The sequence below is a fragment of the Eptesicus fuscus genome, chromosome 24 (assembly GCF_027574615.1).
Source record: "Eptesicus fuscus isolate TK198812 chromosome 24, DD_ASM_mEF_20220401, whole genome shotgun sequence".
Lineage (NCBI taxonomy): Eukaryota > Metazoa > Chordata > Mammalia > Chiroptera > Vespertilionidae > Eptesicus > Eptesicus fuscus.
The window spans coordinates 10,435,203-10,457,720 of record NC_072496.1 but is presented as its reverse complement, the minus strand read 5'-3'; the positions used below and the strand labels follow the sequence as shown (position 1 = coordinate 10,457,720).

At 40.6% G+C, this 22,518-nt stretch overlaps 1 protein-coding gene across 1 annotated transcript in view; it reads right to left on the bottom strand.

Moving 5' to 3' along the window:
• Positions 1 to 22,518, bottom strand: part of USH2A (usherin) — a 407,070-nt gene that overhangs the window by 158,735 nt on the left and 225,817 nt on the right. The window contains exon 37 of the mRNA XM_054712927.1: positions 7,669 to 7,848. Within this exon, the coding sequence (XP_054568902.1) occupies positions 7,669 to 7,848 (180 nt within the window). The remainder of the gene's footprint in view (positions 1 to 7,668; positions 7,849 to 22,518) is intronic.

The following is a 22,518-nucleotide window of genomic DNA, read 5'->3' as shown; positions in this document are numbered from 1 at the left end:
GAGAGCATGTTTAAGACAGTTATAAACACTTTGGTTCTATTCGTATAACATACGTGGGGAGAAATGCACAGATTACGCTAAATGGCCTGGTGTGTGCTTTCAAAAGTGCATTCGGTTATTAAGGATTTAAAAGGGTTTATTCGTTGAATTCATCTACCTTCCTCCTTCAAACAGGTTGATTATTCCAGGGGGAGAATCACACATTTGGGAGCCATTCACAGAAGTAACACATTATGCACAACTCTTCTAAAGATGCACAGGAACTGGATGCAATATGAATTGTGGAGCATTTAATACACCGAAGGCGAAGGCAAACCATCTGTTTATTTGCTAGAACGTTTCAAGGAATCCTGTTCCTCACAGTCCTGCGTCTTAATTGTGGCTTTTCCATTCCACAAGGCAGCTAAGCTCACCTTCCCTTCGACGCTCTGAGTGAGGGACACCAGCTCAGCCTATTGTGTGCCTATTTCAATGTCTAACCTACAGCTTATTTTTGTCATTTCCATTCCTTTGCATTTTCATTTTTAAGATACCCCGCGGCCACCTGCGCATGGGCGATGCAACTTGTATCTTACAAATAAATCGAAGTGGCTTCCCAGCAGCTGACAAGCGGAAAACACGTTGACAGGAGCTATACTTCTCTGGTTTTGAGAACTCTTAATTCCATAAAAAAAAAAAGTAGCATCTTGACATTTTAAAAGCATGGAAGTAATGTATAGCTCTCAGTGACTGAGGAAAGTATGTGATAAATGGAGTTTGCATTTGTAATTCTCATGTGTTTTTGTTTTTGTCTTTAGGTCTGTCTGTCCCTGCTTTTTGAACTTCTAAGTGCTCCTAGCTCTCTTCGGGATCCTGTTGTAAAATGATACTGTTCTCACTGTGGTTGGTCCATGAGCTACCACAGTTCCCTCCTCCGTACATGGGCCCGATTGAGTAGATCAGGGGTCCTCAAACTTTTTAAACAGGGGCCAGTTCACTGTCCCTCAGATCGTTGGAGGGCCGGACTATAGTTTAAAAAAAAAACTATGAACAAATTCCTATCACACTGCCAAGTCGGCTGCTAAGCAGGACAGGCAGCGGCGGCAAAAACACCCGGCGGGCCGGATAAATGTTCTCGGCGGGCCGCATGTGGCCCGCGGGCTGTAGTTTGAGGACCCCCCTGGAGTAGATCATTGGTCACTAGTGACTGAACTTGATTTCAAGTTCCTTTCCCCTCACAGAGGTCACAGAGGCGAGATTAAATTTCTAACCTTCTCATCAGCTGGTTGGTCCCACTGAGACCAGCCGCCCTGGTTAACCTAAAAGCCAGGCTAGCTCTCATCACTTAGAAAATTCCAAGGAGATCTGTGTCCGAAACTGGGATGAGGATCACACATGAATTTCTTATTATAAATCACAAGAGGCCAAAAAAGAGTCTTGGAACAAAAATAGAACAAAGAAAATAGTGAGCACCAAATGTTGATTGAGATATCTCAGCACATCTCACACGTACTCTACTATTTAATCCTGGATCACTAGGAATTTCATCAAACCGATTTTATGAAGGAACAAACTGAGGTTCAAATACATTTGTGGGTTTGCCATAATCACTCAGCCAGTGACGGAAAGCAGTGGGACCAAACGAGGTTTGTAGAATCCCAAAGTCTACGCTTTTACAATGTGCCTAAGTACTAATTCCAAATGGACTCCACTCTTCTTAACTTCTTGAGGAATCACCAGACTGCTTTCCATAGTGGTTGTACCAGTCCACCATATGACCCAGCAATCCCTCTCCTGGGTATAGACCCAAAAAACTCGAAATCATGTATTTGCAAAGATATATGCACCCCTATGTTCACTGCAGCATTATTCACGATGGCCAAGACATGGAAACAACCAAAGTGTCCCTCGATAGAGGATTAGATAAAGAAGATGTGGTGCATATACACAATGGAGTACTACTCAGCCATAAGAAAGGATGAAATAGCGCCATTGGCAACAACATGGATGGGCCTCGAGAACATTATGCGAAGTGAAATAGGTCAGACAGAAAAAGCTAAGAAACATATGATTTCACTCATATGTGGGATATAAAACTGAAACTCATGAACACAAACAGCAGAGTGGTGGTCGCCAGAGGGAAGGGGATCAGCGGGGAAGAGGGTCCTAATACAAAGCGTCAGGAGAAGATCTGACTTTGGGTGGTGGGCACACGGTACAATATACAGATCTCGCAACATAGAAACCCACACCTGAAACCTATATGTTCATGTTGACCAATGTCACCCCAATGCATTTAACAAATAAAATTTTTAAAAAAATGAACTTTACTACTTGTCATGGGTGTTTTAGCTGGCAAGGGAGGTCAAGGAGAGACGAACTAAAGCAAATTCCAAGACAAACCACTCACAATCTCTTGCCTTCCCCTGTTTTGTAGTTTCTAATACACGTGCTTGTAAAAGAAACACATTCCCCAAACTTAGTATTTTCATGAAGTTTATAGATTTTAGTAATTCTCATCCATTTGAAGCTATAAGTGAAAAATCATTTGCTGTCACAGAAAACTGGATGAAGAGTCCCAACGAAGGTGGCTCTGAGCTGCTGTCCGTTACTACAGAGCAGGTTGGAAAAAGACACATACGATCCAAGTATTCCTTTCGGAAAAACAGAAAACTTTCATAAAAAATCTGTTTCCCACTCATCAGTATGGAATTTGTCACTAATCATTTTAAACTATGCCCTTTTATGCTGCTTCTGTCTCTCTTAGCTCTCTGAGTAGTTCTTTGATGTAACAAAGACAGTTTCAGACAACATTTGAGTTCATCTGGAAAAAAAAAAAAGGTTTAAGTCTGGAGGCAACATGCAGTGTATTTAAAATTTATACACTCGATAATGCCTTTGCTCTGAACTTGAAGATCCTGCAGAACTTCGAAGCTTCCTTGCCTTCCTCCCCTAAGCTTATTTGCTCTATACCTTGGCTTATTGTCATGCAGCGAGGACTTTAACTGGTGGCTCCATCGTTTAACTACATGCGGAGTCATGGCTGACCCTTTCTGATCAATCCCCAATCCATACAGGTTTGACTGATAAAAGAGCCAATTAGATTTAAGCAAATTAAGGGACATCACCAATGTCAACCGCTTATTAAACCGAATGCTGAATTCCATGCATGCAAAACACTAATGCACCAAGAGCCCCCATTAAGAGTTGAAATCCTAACCCCATTAGTAACTTCGGACCTTGAGGGGGTAAAGGTCACAGGAAAGTTTCATATTTATGGATTAACATTTGGATTCCGTTTTTTATTTTTTTAATTCTTTTCCTAGAACTCTTGAACCCGCACCACAACGCTATTCAAGAGCTCAGTTTCAGTACATTCTTCATTTGTAAGAGGATCTTAGTGCTAACTAGGAACATTATATTACTACAAACAACCTAAAAATATAGTTCTGGTAGAAACACAAAAACCTGAATACAGAGACATGGGGAAGGCCATGGTATGTAACTGGAAAGAAAACATCTCCTCCAGCTTCCCAAAACGTATTTCAAATGAATTTTTAAAAATAAACAATGTGTGCTATCTGCAATGTGCCACTGTATGTGTGCTGAGCTACTGGTTTCATGATTTCACTTGCCTTCATTCCCATCTTCAAAATAACCCATGATTATCAGACTGCTTAATCATGTTTCTCTTCTTTTTTGGGGGGGTGTCAAAGAAAAACAGGAAGATCTGATAGAATCAAGTAGGCTGTGAAATTAGATATTGCTGAACTTTAGTTTGTTTTTTAACTCTGGCTTTATTGAGGTATCACTGGTATAGAAGAAATAGTATATTAATTATATTTTTCTCACTGGTATATAAGAAATAGTACATTAATTATATTTTTTTCTCATTAGAAAAATACAGAAAGCTAATATCAAATATGTTTCATAACCAACAACTGGCCGATGATATACAAGCATAAAATGTCTCCTACCATGTCCCTTTCTCTCTCCTTTTATAAATTTCTATACAAACCAAGGTCTGGTCATCCTGTCTCATTCTATGCTACTGTTAAGAGAAGTAGCCACTCTAGGGAAGGCTTCATAGCATGAGGAGTTGATGCAATTTGAGAGTATTCTTAGCTTCCATACCCCTGCCCTCCTGACAGCCTGGTCCCCTAGCATCTGAGGGCTAAGCCTTCCTACACTGGACGACAGTGTGCCGAGCTGGCCCTGTTTTCCACAGCTTGATAAATATAAGGTCGCTCGGGGACACCATGAGGCCTGGGCAGGCCTGAGCAATGACCCTCTTCCATCTAAATCTGGTAATTAAGCTCTCGCAAATGATTTATTTATTCATTCTCTCACCAACTGTTCATCATACACCTACCATGTGTCAGGGTTGGTCTAGGTGCTGAAGACAAAACTGCAAATAAGAAAAGGTCCCTGTTGGGTAGGATCTCGGGACCTGTGACTGGCCAGACAGGTACACCTCAATAAAATGTGAGTCTACCGCGGGACACAGCCTGGCCCCATCTCTGCCTCGCTTAGTGAAAGATGACTTTCGGATCGACCGATTTCTAAGTTGACACCTAAACAAGTGAGTAGGATCTGGCCAGATCCAGGGAGTAAAGGAGGTTTTCCAGGCTATGTTTGATAGCAACCCTTTGATAAAGAAAAAAAAAATTAGCATTTTTGTTTTACCCAAACCTTCTATTATGTTTTAAACTACACTGAGAAGACAGCATGGCTAAGAGTATAATCATTACAAATCTCGCATAATCCAACATAGCAAGACGGTAGGAATTCAACATCACCATAAAAGAGACCTAATACTGAAATCAAGTAAATGGCAATAATGATAACAACCCGAATATAATGAAAAGCAAATAGCATAGAGAGCCTTCTCTGCCCAGAAGTTGGTTCGCTTCTGTACATTTCGGTTCATTTATTATTCATTTCGGTTTGAAACACAGTTCACTGGACAAAGGCATGGAAGATTTCTTTAATAACTCTCAGTACTAATTTAATTCTACTTAAACACACATATTCTCGTGAATGCCACATGCTTTTCAGCATGATTTTATGTGTAAATCAGGATAATATGTTTTCAGGTCATTAAGTAAAAGGAAGCATGAACTAAAACCTATTTAATCAATGAGGTATCACCTTTAAACTGCCACAAGGTCATAAAAAAGATAATTTCAAAGCTATAAGTTCCCTAATTGTAATCAACAACAATCTAATAACGGGGAAAGAAAAGTACAGTCTAATGGCTGCCATAAACTTGAGCGAATCCCGGTCTATCTTTGAAGGTATTTCGCTTCCTCTTTTGCTGAAGGACCATCTCTCAAATTCTGGATTTCTGAGACAAAGGGAATGACCGCATCGTGCCCAGGGAGTGTGGACCTATAGAGCATCATGATAATGATGTAGGCAGGCATCCACAGAACAGGGGCGAAGCTAAGCCCGGCAACTCAGTTCTATTTCACCATAAACAATATTTTAGTTTCATCCTGATCACAGAATATTAGCCCTTTTACTAGCCCAGACAGATATATTCACACTATGTGCATTAAGTCAGCAAGAGGAGTGTGCTATGTCTAACTGAATTCTCTGTATTTTTATGAGCATGTGTGTGCTCGCGCGCACGCGTGTGTGTCTGTGTATGCATTATGTATATGTATACAGGGTATCCCAAGAAAATGTACACACACTTTTAAATGATTATTAATTCCAATGAGTTAAATATGAAATGAAAGAAACAACAATTGAGCTATCATCTTTTAAAGTCTGCATGCATTTTTTGGGGATACCCTATATATACACATATACATGCCCAGAAATATTACAGGAAATTAGACCACACATTTTCAAACACATAAATAATTTATCAAATTAGCCCTATTTTGTGAATGCAATGTAAACTGATATAAATACAAACTAAGTCTGTGTAAATGCCATAAAATGAAGATATGACATTAAATATTCCATATATCCTGTTAAGAGGATATTACTATGTAACTTAAAAAAAAACACACAACTCTGTTAAAGCACTAACTACTCTTTAATACCTCACTGTGAATAAAGGATATCATACACTAAGGTATAGAGTCATCACAATTTTCTATCCTTCCCAGCACGTTGGGTTAGAGTTCAAAGAGGAAGCTATAAATACCCAAGGTTTCTTTCTTTGGTCTCGCTTCTTCAATAAGCACCTATGGAACTCCAATTCCTGTTTTATTATGGGTTCAGGAAATAGGAGACTGCCTGAGTCAATCACCCCCAAAGTCTCTTTCAAGCATTCTTTTCTTAAACAACATGGCTTCTGCCATTTAGAGTTCTAAGCATTTCAGGAAACCTTCATCCACTCATTCCATAAGGTCAGAAAAGGTAGATAGCAGTGAGCTGTTCTTAGGATGCGGCGTGTAATACATCTTTCCTACAGAGCTTCCATAGGAATTGTAGGAATCCCTTATTTTCCCCTGGTGAAGAGGCCTTTTTGGGTTTCATACTCCTTGTGAGGGATGTTCCCAGCTCTACAGTTCCCATTAACAAGACAATGACACTGTCCCTCAGTCCAGAACACAGTGGTTCCTGGAGCTGGACTATGAGACAGACAGGGGTGTCCTGAGGCCCTTGTCCTTTGTTATTTTCAGAAAACACACACTCCTGAACACACAACTCAGAATCATGCTCTTACTATTCTGAGACACACTTTCTATTCAAAGGCTACTATACCTGTCAAGAATGATTTTTCTTCTAAGTATAGAGCCCCCCAAATAATTAAAATAGCCCGCCCAATGTGACTTAGTAGTTGAGCTGATATCAACCTATGAACCAGAAGGTCACGGGTTCTATTCCAGGTCAAGGCACATGCCCTGGTTGTGGGCTCAATGCCCAGTGGCGGGGCGGGGAGGGGTGATGGGGAGAGAGGGAGGTTGTGTGTTGGAAGCAGCCAATCAATGATTCTCTCTTATCACTGATGTATCTACCTCTCTCTCCCTCTTCCTTATTCTCTGAAGTCAATAAAAATATATTTAAAAACAATTAAAACAGGGTAGAATCAACTGCACAACAAAAGAATTATTATGAATAAGTTAGGTTCTTTTTAAAAAATATCCAGATGGCATCACATTTCACACATGAAAGTGACTATACTGAACTCTCATCATTAAGACATGACATTTAAAGGTGTTTTCCCAGTGGTGTGAGTAGAGTTTTCCTATCCTAGTACCTACACACTGTCCCATTTTTGCCAAATAGAAAAGCTTTAGATACACATCTAAATCAGTTCTCCAAAAAACCAGGGACAAGAACGACTTGTGTTAGAAAATTAAAGCTCCAATGAAAAAATATGAATTTTGAATCTAAATAAGGTCTCAAACCAAAAAAAACCCAACATTTCCCAATCTTTTAAACATGTATAGAGCGAGAAATATGTGTGTGTGTGTGGTGTTGTGAACCTACACACACACACACACACACACACACACACACACACACGGTGTGAGATGAAAGCAGTCTCAACAAAACAATAAAATAATATCAATATCAGGGTCTCAATAAAACAAAACCACCACCACCAAACCAATCAGCGATACCAGGGAGCCCGAAGTTCTAAAAGAAAGCGAAGTCTAACAGCAGACAAGGTGATCACTGGAGACGTACACACGTCCAGACAGCCACGGCTGTTCCCAGACTTACCCCCGGGGGGCATCACCATCGCTGTAGGCTCACTTGTCAGGCTGCCCCTGGTGTTTGCAGCAGCCACTTCTACCGTGTAATTGGTAAAAGGAACCAGCCCGTCGACGGGCACCCACAGCTTGGACGCTTCACCACGGTGCACGAGGCGTGTGCCATTCAGAAGCGTGTAGTTATCAGCGGCTGAATAAGAAGGAAACGTATTAAAGTGAGTACGTATCTGAGGATTCTCTCCTGCTATTATTTCAATATTTTCTGGGGTTCCTAAATATCCAATACTAAACAGAACTATACTATTACCACCATAAGAGGCATCCCACGTGCCTTCATTCATTTTCCTGTTCTGTAAACAAAATGTTACCTGAGATAACGTTGTGTTTTCTAATTCATTCATCACAGGGATTAAAGTAACGGGACTGACATTCTAAGAGAGTGGAAAGCCACGTCACAAGTATCATGCACAAAAGTAAAAATCCTGCGCTGACATCCAAATTGACCACTTGATGAATCATTTACAACTTGTTTCAGGATTTCTCAAATACTTGAATTTTCTGTGATGCGCAGACTGGGAGGACATCACTCATTTTCTCCCAAATAGAACAGTTCTGGATGTGAACAATGCAGTCAAATGTATGTAAGAAATGGTATTTATCAACATGGGGCCAATTTCTGCTCATTTTGCTTGGCAGGTTGGTCGACGGCTTTCCATCCAATGCCTGTTTAAATCAGAACCGGTCAGAACATCCTGAGAAGCAGCTGGGGAAGGGAAGTCATCCGTGTCCACTTTGATCTGGGGATCCATTTCTCATCTCCCCGAGAGCCAGGCGGGGCTGCCTGGCTGCATCAGAGAATCACTCCCGATGCGTCCTCACCGGGTCCCACCACCACCCTTCCTTCCGAAGCTTCGGCAGACCCATCCTCAGCGTGTCTGGGATGCAGGGATGTCCGGCTCTCTGATACAGTGTTTTATCTCCTCGTCCATGCAGCTGGGTGACGCTCAAGGTTAAGAAGAGTGAGAACTCAGACTTAAAACTGCATTGTAATATTTATTTCATTCTCAATGTTGAGTGCTTTCCTGAGAAGTTTACTGGAGGCCAATTTTTCTAAAGATTGCTTAATTTATTAAAATTTAGTTATAATTACTCTTAAACACACAACACACACAACAAAGAACCATTAAGAACAGTAATATTTACTACAAAGAACCTTCTTCCTTTGCCAAATCGCTTAATATATTTACCTTCAATATTCCCCAAAGAGAATATATGGTACCGATGGGCTAAAACATGGAAATAATTTCTATTCACTTTTAGTGGAACAGAATGAAGACGTATTCACAGCTTGGCAATGCTTTTAATTTCCTAATATGGAAACAGACAATTCCCAGCTACATGTGCACAACATACATTAGCAGGAAGTCCTGAAACCTGCGGCAGCCTTTGACAGCATCAGGACGCTCTAGAAAGACACTTCCAAATGTGCTATATTTATTAGTCCCCATAGGTTTCTCACAACTAGTCCACTTGCTTCGGCCAAAGATGATGGAGCTCCAACTGCATGCAGGGAGGAGACTTTGCCAGGTGATTATAACAATACCAGAGGCCTGGTGCACGAAATTTGTGCACGGGTGTGTGTGTGTGTGTGTGTGTGTGTGCGTGTGTGTGTGCGCGCGCGTGGGGGGGGGGGGGAGTGTCCCTCAGCCCAGCCTGCACCCTACTGCTGGCAGTCAGACATCCTTCTCCCAGTCTGGGACGCTGCATGCACAAGTGACCGTACTTTTCATACAGGTGAAAGACATCTTGCTGCTGTATGGGCAGCTACATTTTTTTGCCCTGATTATAAAAAAGTAGTACATAACATGATCCTTCTGAGGCTGTAGTACCATTTTCTCCATCTTATGGGTGGAAAAACTGAAGCAGAGAGAAGTAATTGGCTCTGTTACACAGTCATAAGTGTCAGAATCAGGGCTGACCACAAAACGTGTGAGCCAGAGTCCATGCATGTCATCGCTCCATCATCCTGTTTTTTCAGTGTTAGAGTAGCCTTGCCAGGTTTTAATTTTTAAATCTAAGAGACTGTTCCCAATATATAGGGTAGAGTCCCTAGGCCTTGCCGGCGATCAGGACCGATTTGTGGGGTGACCGGTGGGTGGGGCAATCGGGGGTCCCTGTTGGCACCTGCCTTGGCTGGCTACCTAGTGCCACCCACTGGCCAGCCCCATCCTCTTGCCAGCTGGCCCCACCCCCAATCGCCCTGCTACTGCCCCCCAATGGTCAGTGTGTGTCACAGCAACCGGTTGTTTCGCCATTCAGTCTATTTGCATATTAGGGTTTTATTATTTAGGACTAGAGGCCCGGTGCACGAATTCAGGCACTGGTGGGGTTCAGCCAGCCCGCCCCATGGGGCCATTGGGGACAGGTGGCTTAGGCGAGGGGCTGCGTTCATTCCGGTCATTCTGCCATTCAGTCAATTTGCATATTACCCTTTTGTTATATAGGATGCTCAAAATACATCAGACAGTTCCGGCATTCCAGAGACCTGGTTAAGATGAAATGTGCATCACTTCTAAACATTGTCTAAGAAAATGACATGAGCCACATCCAAAGTCCGCCTTAAAGTTCCCTTAATGTCTAGTTCTGTAGAAGCCTTTTCTGTTACAGCCAAAACTACTGCTGTTGTCATATGCCTCGTTATAAAATGTCAAAAAGGCCAGCTTATCCCATAAGATCCAGGCAGAAGCCCCATTGCCTCTGAAGGAGTAGAACTGTGTACATCTTTCAAAGGATTGAAAATTTCAAACCAATAATGAAAATTCTGAAATTAAGCCAAGATAATTTTACAAATTTTGAGTTAGGTGCAAATGAAACATGAATTAATATCTATGCTTATATAATTGGTGAGTTCCCCCAACCCCTTGCATTTTGTTGAGTTTTGAAGTGAATTTTTAGCTGTAAAACAAACACTACTGCCAGCTTTGGAAATGGCAGAGCAGGGGAAAATATATTAAGTACCATTTTATTCTAAGTTTCACAGATAACATTAATACGTGGTAATTATACAATTAGTTGTAACATTAAGTTCTAGTTATAGAACAATGATTACTCAGTAATTATAAGAAGTATATAATTACTCAATAATTATGAGAAGTATGCAATTACATAAACCATTTTGTTCAGCTCAAAAAAGAGCTTGTACATCTCCGGGAGCCACACAGCTGAGCGAGTGCAACATGCAGCTCAATTCACAGACCTGGAGCCACTGACCGGATTTCAACCGTCCAGGAAGCTCCCATCTCCAGATCCAAAACCAAAACAGAGTATTATGCTAAGTGAAATAGGCCAGACAAAGAAAGACAAGTGTCACATGATCTCACTCATATGTGCAATCTAATGAACAAAGTAAACTGACCAACCAGAGACATGGAAGCATACAACAGACTGAAGAATTTCAGAGGGAAAGGGGGTGGGGAAGAGATCAACCAAAGAACTTGCATGCAGAGATGCATTGTCCACGGACACAGACAATAGGGCAGTGAAGGCCTGGGACGGGGGAGGGAGTGGCGTGGAGAGGACCATCCAGGGTGGGGGAGGAGTGCCATTTGTAATATTTTCAACAATAAAGATAAATTAACACTATTGAGATGTTTTAAAATAAACTTATGAATCTACATTATAGAACCTAGAGACTAAAACCAACCAACCAACCAACCAGGATCCACAATTTTGGCTTTTCCCTGCCCTTTCTTCCTTTGAACTTGACCATTGTGGACCCCTAGGTACTGGGGAAAATTCTCACAATTGAAGTCCTCTAATCCCCGCTCCATAGAGGGTGTGCTTTGCCACTTTTCACTGCAACTACTGTGTCTTCAGTGAGCTGGAAAATGCAGTCCCCTTGGTTCAGCCTCAAGAATCAGGCTGGAAACGCTGAAGCGATAAGCGTTTCCTATCGCAGGGGAGCCTTCCTGTCTGTGGGCCTCAGCGCGGACCCTATTTGTGAGTATAAGTGGATGGTGCAGGCCGCTTTAAGCTTCTGTGTTCTTGGTCCACAGCTCTCCATCACCCCGCCCCCAGGACCTGGGAGTCTTAGGTGGACTTCCTCTCTTCCAAGCTCTTTTTTAAAATATATTTTTTATTGATTTCAGAGAGGAAGGGACAGGGAGAGAGAGATAGAAACATTGGTGACTGAGGATCACTGATTGGCTGTTTCCTTCATGTCCACTACTGGGGATTGAGCCTGCAACCCGGGCAGGTGCCTCACTGGGAATTGAACCGTGACCTCCCCATTCATGGGTTGACACTCAACCACTGAGCCATGCCACACTGGTCAAGCTCGTGTAAAATTTGAAAATAAACTAGAAAGTGTTTCAGGGAATCTACATTCTAAAGATTTTTCTAAAAGGTTAATTCATGCATTCCTACTTTTCTATTTTATAGTGAATAAACAAGTGTTTAATGAAGAAACAACCAAAATAAATCTTCTGTCCTACGGGTTTCACTCACAAGGAACCTTCCCTTTAACTTCAAACAGGAAGTCATACTAAAATGTTAAAATCAATGCCCACTTTGAAGACTGAAAACCTTACAGTTAGCATCCTCAATGATTGAACAGTAGGACATATACTATTATTTTTTAGGCAAAAGTCAGCATACGTAGGTATTTTCCCACGTATGAGTCAGGGGTGTGTAAATGATGTGTATCCCGGGAATATCATCCTGTTGGGTTCTCTAGACTGAAATACATAAATGGGTTTGCTTTCCCATTCTTGTTCTAATCATTGTCACAAGAATTTTAATGCACCATATATTCCGTAATTTTTTTCCCTCCGTGCGGCACTGCTCTGACCTTTTCAATATTCTGTAATTTGACTGGCTGGCCATTTCTGTTCTCTCCCTTTTTACAGCCTTATTAACTCATGGGAAAGAGGTGACATGAACAACCAATCAGAATAGGTAATACTGCAAAGGTCAGCTCAGTCTTGTACAGTATCATCACCCACGGAAGGCTGTATGCCAGGCATTAACATCCTGATATCTTATTCATGTGACAAAGATTGTAACAAGAACAGAAAATGGCACAACACGAATCCGTTCTCCTGACAAAGACGGTAATGAGAAATGACAGCGAACAAACCAAACTGATTCTTGTTACCGTGTGAAGATTTTCCATGTCAGACCTGGTCCTGCTTTAAGTTAGCCTTTTTCTGAATCCAATTACACCTGCAGGTAGAAAAGGCATAGACTAATTCCCCCACTTCTTGCCGTACAAAGGAAAAGCTGGATTTTTCCTGCGCTGAGGTCTCAATTTTCACGGTGTTCAGCTCTACCTCCCTATCCCAAAGTCCTGCCAATACTGAAATCAAAAGACATCAAATGGCAACAGAGGCCTTTAATGTTGAGCTAAGAATTCTAGATCCTCTTAGATAGCACATTAATATTTAAGTTACTTTTATTTATTCTTTCTAAGGATATCATTTCAAATTACATTACCCAACAGGCAAGCGTGTCCTCCAAACTCCATTATTCTCACAGATCTCACTTTGGTAGAGATGTAAAGGGTGTTGGGTGTTTGTTTAAGTTAATATACAGTTAAAGGGACCTATTGCTGGCCTTCAATTTTTGCCAATGAAGAAAGTATTTGTAGACGGATACCTGCGTAGCTGTCTTCCCCACAGCGCCTTTTGAAAGAGAAAGAAGTAACCTGTGAACCACTTAGGGCGCTGAGAAGGACAGTGCTCTATTAGGGCATCATATTTCTCACCATTATGGCAATTACTCTAATGTGGTTGTTAATTAGTTGTCATCTAGTAAAAGCTGCAGTTTTTTGATTCCTCTTTAAAGTGGATATTCTGCTAGAATGACAACTATAGTTCAGGGGAGACTAGTAAATACATGGAACATTTCATCGCCTCAACAAGAGATGCTTCAGAAACGTTGGCCCCGAGCCTCTGCTGTGCAGGAGCAGGGTCAGCTGTGCGATCTGGGGATCTTATGGCTTTGTCCTGACTTTGTTTTTAAGGTGTGAGCCCCAACCTCCTGTGTGAGGCACAGTTATCCTTTTAAAAATGTTGCCGAAACCGGTTTGGCTCAGTGGATAGAGCATCAGCCTGCGGACTGAAAGGTCCCAGGTTCGATTCTGGTCAAGGGCATGTACCTTGGTTGCGGGCACATCCCCCGTAGGGGTGTGCAGGAGGCAGCTGATCGATGTCTCTCTCTCATCGATGTTTCTAACTCTCTATCCCTCTCCCTTCCTCTCTGTAAAAAATCAATAAAATATATTAAAAAAAAAAAAAATAAAAATGTTAAGGATCATTTTTACAAGTCCTTTAGAGCCCGTCTCTTTTCACCAGCTTTGTTCCATGCACCACGGTCAGTTGGATTTTCCTAAATAAATCTCACTTTATTCACATCAGAACAATAATTATATGTGCAAAGAGTGAATTCAGAGATTCATTATGACGGGTAAATGAGGGGAGTGTCGTCCATTTTCATGCTGTATGATGACAAGTCAGATTTGCTTTGACTTTTACTTACGTTTCCACCTATTTAGACAAAGTGTTATTTTTTCCATATGAACAAACTACTGCCATTATCTGAATCCGTTAAGAGCTATTTGGGTAAATATGCCCCCATGGTACGTGGTCTCTAGCTTCCAAACTGCACATTGGACATGAACGTGACTAACAGAAGATGCTGTTTCCTGTGAGGTCTGGTTAAGTCTTACTGAACCTACAGAATGTGCTGAGTCCTTGGTATTGCTGTGATCAAACGCATAACTCACCAACCACAACAGATCTCAGAGCAGAGTCGCCTGTTCTTAACGAAATGTGCATCATTTTCACTTGACTTCCTAAAGACAGGTCTTCCATTAAAGGAGAACAACCATGCTGGGACCCAGTATTTGGGTGACAATTACCCCATGTTTTGCTGGTGACTCTACCTGTGTTCTTATACTAGTTATCTAGTCCTGTGTAATGGTGTTAACACAAACTTAGCAGCTCCAAACAACATGCATTTCTTATCTCATGGTTTCTGTGAGACAGGAGTCTGAGCCTGGCTGAGTTGCTCAGGGTCCCCAAGGGCTGCAACCAAGTGTGGCCTGGGACTAGGGTCAACTGGGGAAGGGTCCCCAGCAGCTCACATAGTCCTTGGCAGCATTCAGTCCCAAGAAACCACTCATGAATGGAGAAAGGGCTGAAATAATCTTCACCATTTGTTAACATGGGATATTTATAGGTAGTAGGGTTTTAGAAAATATTATTTTTCTATAGGACATGAATTTTTAAGCTAGCATGCACAATTTTTAAAAATCAAAAGAATCTTGAGAAGGTTGAGATATCCAAAGAAAATACGTACGTTGTATTGAAATTTATGAATAAGTTATACTAAAACCAGGAATCCACTAAATACAGCCCACAGGCCCAATCTGGCCAGGTGCCTGTCCTTGTAAATAAAGTTTTATTAGAACACAGACACACTTTCAGGGTTTGTCATGCTATCTGGCACAACTGAGAAGTTATGGCACAGACCATATTGCCTGCCAAGTCTAAAATGCTTACGATGTGGCTTTATAGAAAAAAGTTTGCCAACCTTTGAATTAAACAATTACACTGACTACCTCTTAAAAATGATCCGCCTTCCTCAATAAAGAGAGCCATTTCCAATTTCTGGATTGATTTTCTTGAGTAAACTCTTTTTAAAGAGTGGAACAGGGTACGTGGAAAGAACACTTTATTGATATGACCCTACCCTACCTCGCTGCCCTATATTGTCATTAATGCTTGGAATGTCTTTCATTATTCAGCGGTCATAAATGCAAATTACTGAAAAGGAAAGAAACAGGAAGAAAACAGGCTAAAGGTAGTCCCTTATTCCACAAGCCCAGGAAGTGTGCAAATGGAAGTCCAAGCAGTTAGCTGCTGTCCTCTAGGCTTAGTAAGATAAACAAACAAACAAAGAAATTAAGGACTCTTTGGGTGAAAGAAGGATGTTTCAACTGTTTCAGCTGCTTTTGAACGACTTTTTAGACTTACAGAGGTAATCTGCCAAAAACACAACCCAGCCCCTTCCTGCAGACCTTGGTGAAAATTAGCCAATGGCGAAAATATTGGCAGACAGAAGCAAACGCCTTAGAATCTATTGCCTTAGAATCTATTTTAAGAAACAGAATCTACTTTAATACTGCCTCAGAATCTATTTGAAGAAAATAACCAGATAAGTGTACTAAATCCTGCCTATTCTAAATATAAGCAACATGAATTACAAGCAAGGTTTAATTGTGCCTATGGAAAAATTCGGCTTGAGAACCAAGAACAGGTGGCTAGAGTCAGAAGCAAGAGAATGATAAAGCGGTACCAGGAGTCCCCAAATAAGCAGTCGGTATATAAAGGATCATAAGATACACATTTGTGTGTAAAGCAAAGAGGGTTTGATATATAAATGTTGCCCTCTTGAGCAACAACTTCATCAATTTTGCGCTCTAATTCAAACTTGAACTGTGTTCTCCTTCAAATCCCCCAGATGGTACCTTTGCAGTCTGCATAATCTATATATATAAAAGCCTAAGCAACTGTTATGACTGGTCAACCGGACGACTGGTTGCAGGAGCTGCCCCCAGGTGGTCAGTGCACTCCGACAGCCAACCTCCCATGGCTGGCCAACCTCCTGCTGTCCCTCCACCCTGCTGGCTGGCCCCAATCACCCAATAGGGACTGGGAGACACAGCCCTGATAGGCCCCGATCGCCGGCCAGGCCAAGGGACCCCACCCATGCACAAATTCATGCACTGGGCCTGTAGTTATAGAAATAAAAGAGCCAGCTTGAATCCCTTCAAAGGCATTTCATCCACCTTAACTGTGTTCTTATTGTTAACCTAGACCAGTTAGAGCGGTTCACTATGAAATAAATGTGTGAACACAGACAACATCTCAGCCAGGAGAAATAGTCAACCACTTACCTAATGCATCTTAAGTTTCCAGTTTATAGCCTTATAAATTTAAAAAAGTGTAAGTTATTTTAAAACTTACTTCATCTTAAGAAAAATACTGAGAAATATGAATTGTTTAATTAACAATGTTATGGTTACATATTATCATCTTTATCTTTTAATTCTTGCTCATTCTTTAGGCTTCCATTGTCAGGATGCCAATGAAGATTATCTGCTTTTCTAAACATACTCATAACTCACAGATGACAGTAAGAATACTCAGTTCTTTGGGGCAATGATCAGAAAGAAAACTGGCCAAGAAGCAGACCTGGGGATCTCCAATCCATAATCAAATATCTAGATTGATTGTGTCACTTACACTTGTATTGATTTCCATTGGAGTGGCTCACCCAAGGGAATAATAAAAATGTGGAATAAAACTGATTTATGAGAACAAAATAAATCCTTTTGTGAGCACTAATGAATTGGTGCTATTTAACCCTTTCAATCACAGAGGGGGGAAAACTATTTATTTTTTTAAGAATGCTGAGCTGGCCAAAAGAAGTCATATCAGAGATGCCAATAGTGCCAGGTGCCATTACACCACGTCGTGATGCTGGGAAAGAAACATGGCTCTGAATTTGATGGAAGGCACCATTTGACATGTGACATACGTCCAGCCTTCCTGGGCCAACTCCCATGTGTCATCAGACATGATGGACCTGCAGGTCCAGAGTGGTATGGAATCACTCAATAAATGTTTATTGTGCTTATTTACATGATTTATAAGACAGGTGAAAAGCAAGAACTAAATATGGTGGCACATTAACTCCACTTAATTTTTTCCCCCTTGAAATAGGTGCTTTTAATTCTACTCAAATCTTAGTGTGTAAGAGTTAAATCGAGGGTTCTCTCCAGGATGACAGGGGCATCCAGGGAAATAGCTTTCAGCATAATTTGTAAGGTACATACAAATATTTGCCTTAAAGAACATTAAAGGATCTAGAAAAAGATGAGATGATTTGTACATAAAGCCAAAGCAACCGATTGACTCTATCAATTGAGCCAACCAGCCAATTTAATGAGGGAAAAAATTAGTTACTTTGGGTTCCTTAAAACTGGTAGAAAAAGCATTCCCAAAAGTTTGGCATTGATTCACTTCCGACTTTCCCACTGGTGCTGACATCTTTCCACACATTCGTTCTAACCCTGTGCTGTCCACTGTCCACTTGTGGCTTTTGAGCACTTGAAAGGGGGCTAGTGTAGCTAAGGCACCAATTTCTAATTTTATTTAATTTTACCTAAAATCTGATCACTGATTTTAGTTACTGGAAAACTTTTAAATACGTTGTATGGGAATCTACTGTTTTAATTGAAAACTTCATGAAATCTAAATATGGATCAAACCTTTCTGATAACAATCGTCACTGAATGGAAGTGTTCTGTAAGTGTAAAGTATACACACAGACTCATGAAGAAAAAAGTGTTGGCATCTCAGTATTAACGTAGGGTTATGCTTACATGATGAAATAACATTTTGGGTATGTTAGTTTACATAAGCTATAATCCCAAATTAATTTCAACTGTTTCTTTTTACTTTTTAATGTGCATATCAGGGCATTTCAATTTCTGCATGCTAAAGGGAATATTAGAAGTTACAGTTAAATGCAGGTTCATTTTCATCTTAAATCGGTTAAAGAAAACCATACAGTTTCAAGATATGGCTACATACATCTACACAGAATGAAGGGGATGTTATTTGTAGAAGCACCGATCCTGTAGCATACACTGCATTTGAGTCACAGTCCTGAGAAAGCTTATGACAGAACTCCGTGGGAGGGACTGGCATAGGAAAGAGCAAGCTGATTTGTTGTCAGCTCTGAAAATTCGGCTTAGACTGGCGTGGTGTTTAATGAATGTACAGGAAGGTAACTTTATTTATCCTCCCCGGCATAAAAAGGCTTTTAAAAATATTAATGCATTTTACTATTTACAATGAAACATAATTTAATTCAGTTTGAGGGCCCCGTAATTATCACAGCATAATCACTTTTCTAATGTAAGTTTTCCATGTATGCACACAGAGTAAGGCATTAACAGGAAACTGTACAGATCAAAAAGAGAGTAAGAGACTCTCTCATTATAAAGGAACAAATTATTAGGAGAAAGTGAAAGTGAACCACTTTAAATGTAAGGGATTCAAGGAAAAGCAAGATGATAAGTAGTAATTGCAAGGGGTTGGGCTTCTGAAAGAAGTTGAGGGGCAAGATTTTTTAACACCGCACGTAAATCAAGCCGTCTTTTGCTTCCAATTTTCCCTGGAGGTTGCTGTTTCCTAAAACCTTCTTAAAAGTTTTGCTGTAAGATGACGCACGTTACCAACTGCCTCCTCCTTTTGTTTTCTTTTGGCATCCTTCACTCCTTCTTTGTCTGATTATAAAAGAAATGCTTGTTTGCTGTAGATTTTAAGATGATATCAGAGAGGGTAACGAAAACATCTACAATTATCTAAATCCCAAGATAATCATTACCTTGTTAATATTTTGATGTATTTTAGCTTGTATCCTTTCATATTTTTATAGGATTTTTTTTGACTGAGTAAAGTAACCCCATGATCATAAGAACTTCGTAAGAACTTGGGAGATATGAATCATCAGCGGGCTGTTCTTAGTATTTACACAGCATGATAACGTTAGAGTCATCCGACAGTACTTTCCAAGGAGCCAAAACATAGTCTGTGACCCTCATCACTCTACCCGGTGACAAAGGCCCATCACCGTCAAGGGAATCCATCCTGAGACCTCCCACAGGAGAAGCCGAGAATCCCAGAAGGAAATCCCTCGCTGTAGGTCTCTCTCAGAGGATGGGCCTAGAGGACATTTTTTTTTTTCTATTTCTCTGCAGAGTCCAGCCTTCCATTTTCATCTAATATTAACTCATAGCTGACACCTACCTACGGAGAGCCTCCTTACTCAAAATCCAGACATTTGGGGATGATGGTTATGCTTTCAATCTAGAAATATCAAAAAACGGGCTCTATTTACTCAGAGAACACTGAACCCTTGTCATGACAGAGCATACAAAAACCAACGCTTGGCGGGTATGTACTAGGACATGGTATGCAACTACCGGTATAAAATATGACATAGCTGCTCCACGGGCTGGCATCCACATGGGACCTTCATCATGCATGTACTAGAAAATTCCCAATCAGCCGTGGTGTGGGTTTGAAAACGATATGAGCATATTTAAATACTTTAAATACATCCCATTTTGAAACAGGAATTTGATTGAAAAAATAAGAGCTATGCAAAGTCTTCCAAAGCCAAAGGTAAGATGATACTCAACAGTCTCCTTTCATGGGAAAGCAGAACGGAGAGATTCCTACACAGAGATGCTCCCGCAGCATCTGAAACATGACCTTCAACCACAAGAACCCAGAAACCCAGCCCTCTCACGACTCCGTGGGTTCCACGCCCTGACTTCGGTGTGCGGCCCGGGCCAGGGCCAGGGCCAGGATTTGCATTTCATCATCACCTCGGCCCTTCCACGCACACACAGCTCGGAGTTTGGGCTTGTTCATTATGTCAAGAAAAGAGCCAATTAGAAATGAGACACAAATTCAATAGCTGCTGTGTGAGTGTGGAGAACAGATGAGTTCTTAAGTAAGTTTGATAAATTAATGCCTAACTCCATTCTTGTGGAAGAATATGTCCTAATTACACATTTCTATAGCTTTATTGGCCATGACATGATATACAATCAGAAGTGCCAATATACTCAGTGGGTAAATATTCTACAGCCAAATGTTTGCAGTGTCATATATTATTACTACCCATTCGAATTTTCAACAATACAGCAATGGTTTCCAATTCCGTGTACAATGATTTTTTAAAAATTTCCTGAGTGTTTATATGTATGTCCATTTATACCTCTAGAAACTTCATACAAAAGTAAATTAAAATGTAATTTCTTTTGAGGAGAATAGCAATTTGCTTCCCAAAGAAATAGAAAAAAAGTAATTTTTTCTATTTCCCCTCTATTCTTAATGCTTCTTCTCATATGAATACTTGCTCTGAACATAACTTCCCCACAGTCATCATTCCTAGTATCTCTTGTGTTAGTTAAAACATCTGAAATGGTCAGGGAGAGAGGCCCAGGGCTACTGTCTAAAACCAAAAGAACTTTCTAACATGACACTCATTAAGTTTCTTCTGTTTCTCTAACAGACACTACACGGCCAATAGCTGTATAATGTGGGCAACTGCAGACACTGCCTTTAACCATGGCTGTGCTTGGGGCGCATTTGTGCATGAAATACTATCATCTGCTTCTTTAGACTTCCACCGAGCTTCAATGTTCATATATAGGGTTTTGATGGAATACAATGGGATAGAGCTGTACTTTCTCTCACCTCTCCTTCTAAAAGTGTGGGAACTTGGGCTAAGTGGTCCTCAATAGGAGAGGACCAATGACAAGCCTAGGTTCTCTGCTTCTGAGGTTGCCAGGCAGACATTCTCCTCCTTCGAAAGGAAGAACGACGAGGAATTAAACAATTCATAGAAGACTCCACCATAACCGCTCAAGCAAAAAAAAAAAAAAAAAAAAAAGAGGACATGGTATTGCCTACTAAGAATAGAATCAGTGAATAGAATCCAAACAATTTAGTCTAGTAGTATAGAGGCTGCCATTTGTGAAGACATTCTACAGGACCTCAGAATATTCCCTTTTTCTCTTAATAATGTTATTTTCTATTTCCCCTCTTGATAATTAGATGATTTTACAGTTGCAGTTGAAATTATTTTTGAAACTTTATAAAATGATAAAACCATAAGTTCCCATATTATTTTCACCTACCAGTTAAAAAATTTATAATAATTCTGAAACAGTTTGACATAAGCCATATTTGTACTACTATACTGTCAGTTATTTCAGTGTTTATTCCTAAATGTACACATTTCACTTATTTTTAAAAAAGAACACTCAATATGTCTCATAAGGAACGTTTCTGTATCTGTCACCTTTAATTGACATTGTTAGCTAATTCACAGAGGTGAAGAGAAAACACACTGAGGATGTTGCACCCGGATCCCTGATGCTGACTGCTCACCTGTGCAAGGTGAATGACTCACCCCTGAGAGCCATTGAGCAAAGCACTTACTACAGGTCAGTAAATGGCCCTTGCACGCCCTACAAAAAACTAATTCGCATCATATGCTCCTCAAAATAAAAAGGATGTTCCAAATCAGGTGGAATCCCACCGAACCAAGTGCTGATCCTTACTTTTACGGCAGACATTAGGCAAAGGCGGACACTGTAATCCAGGAGGCCCTAGTGTGGGTTGGGCGATCGGTTGCTTTTTACCATTCAAGTTTGTTTGTGCTGTCATTCTCCCATGATGTTTTCATATTCAAGTTATTCTAATTCATCACCGAGGCCCAGGGTTTCCCAAATCTTCCCCCGATTGGCTCTGTTCATGTCTCTCACCAACATACCTGCTTTTCTCTTGCCTCACAGCCCTGAGAATGACAGGACGAGGCTTACTGTGTCATCTTCTCTGTTTGTTGGAAAATTATATGGGACAGAGATCCTTGAGGTACCAACTTTGGTGTCATTTTATACAACCTAAATTTGGTTTATTAAAAACTAGCTGACAGTGTAATTAATCAGGTTATCATTTTCCACCTGGTGAAATTTCTGTGCTATAGGGAAAATGATAACCAATTCTAGTAACAAAATAGCCACAGATGCTTGTTGAGGTTAGATAAATGATATCAATTATATCACCCATTAAATATCAGCATTTGAAAGTATGGCTTTCTAAAGACGGCGTTCTTTAGAGAATGAATCCTGTGTCATTTTAAAAAGTAACTCTTTTAAGTGACTTATCAACATATATACTTTACAATTATATAAAATTATATATACTTA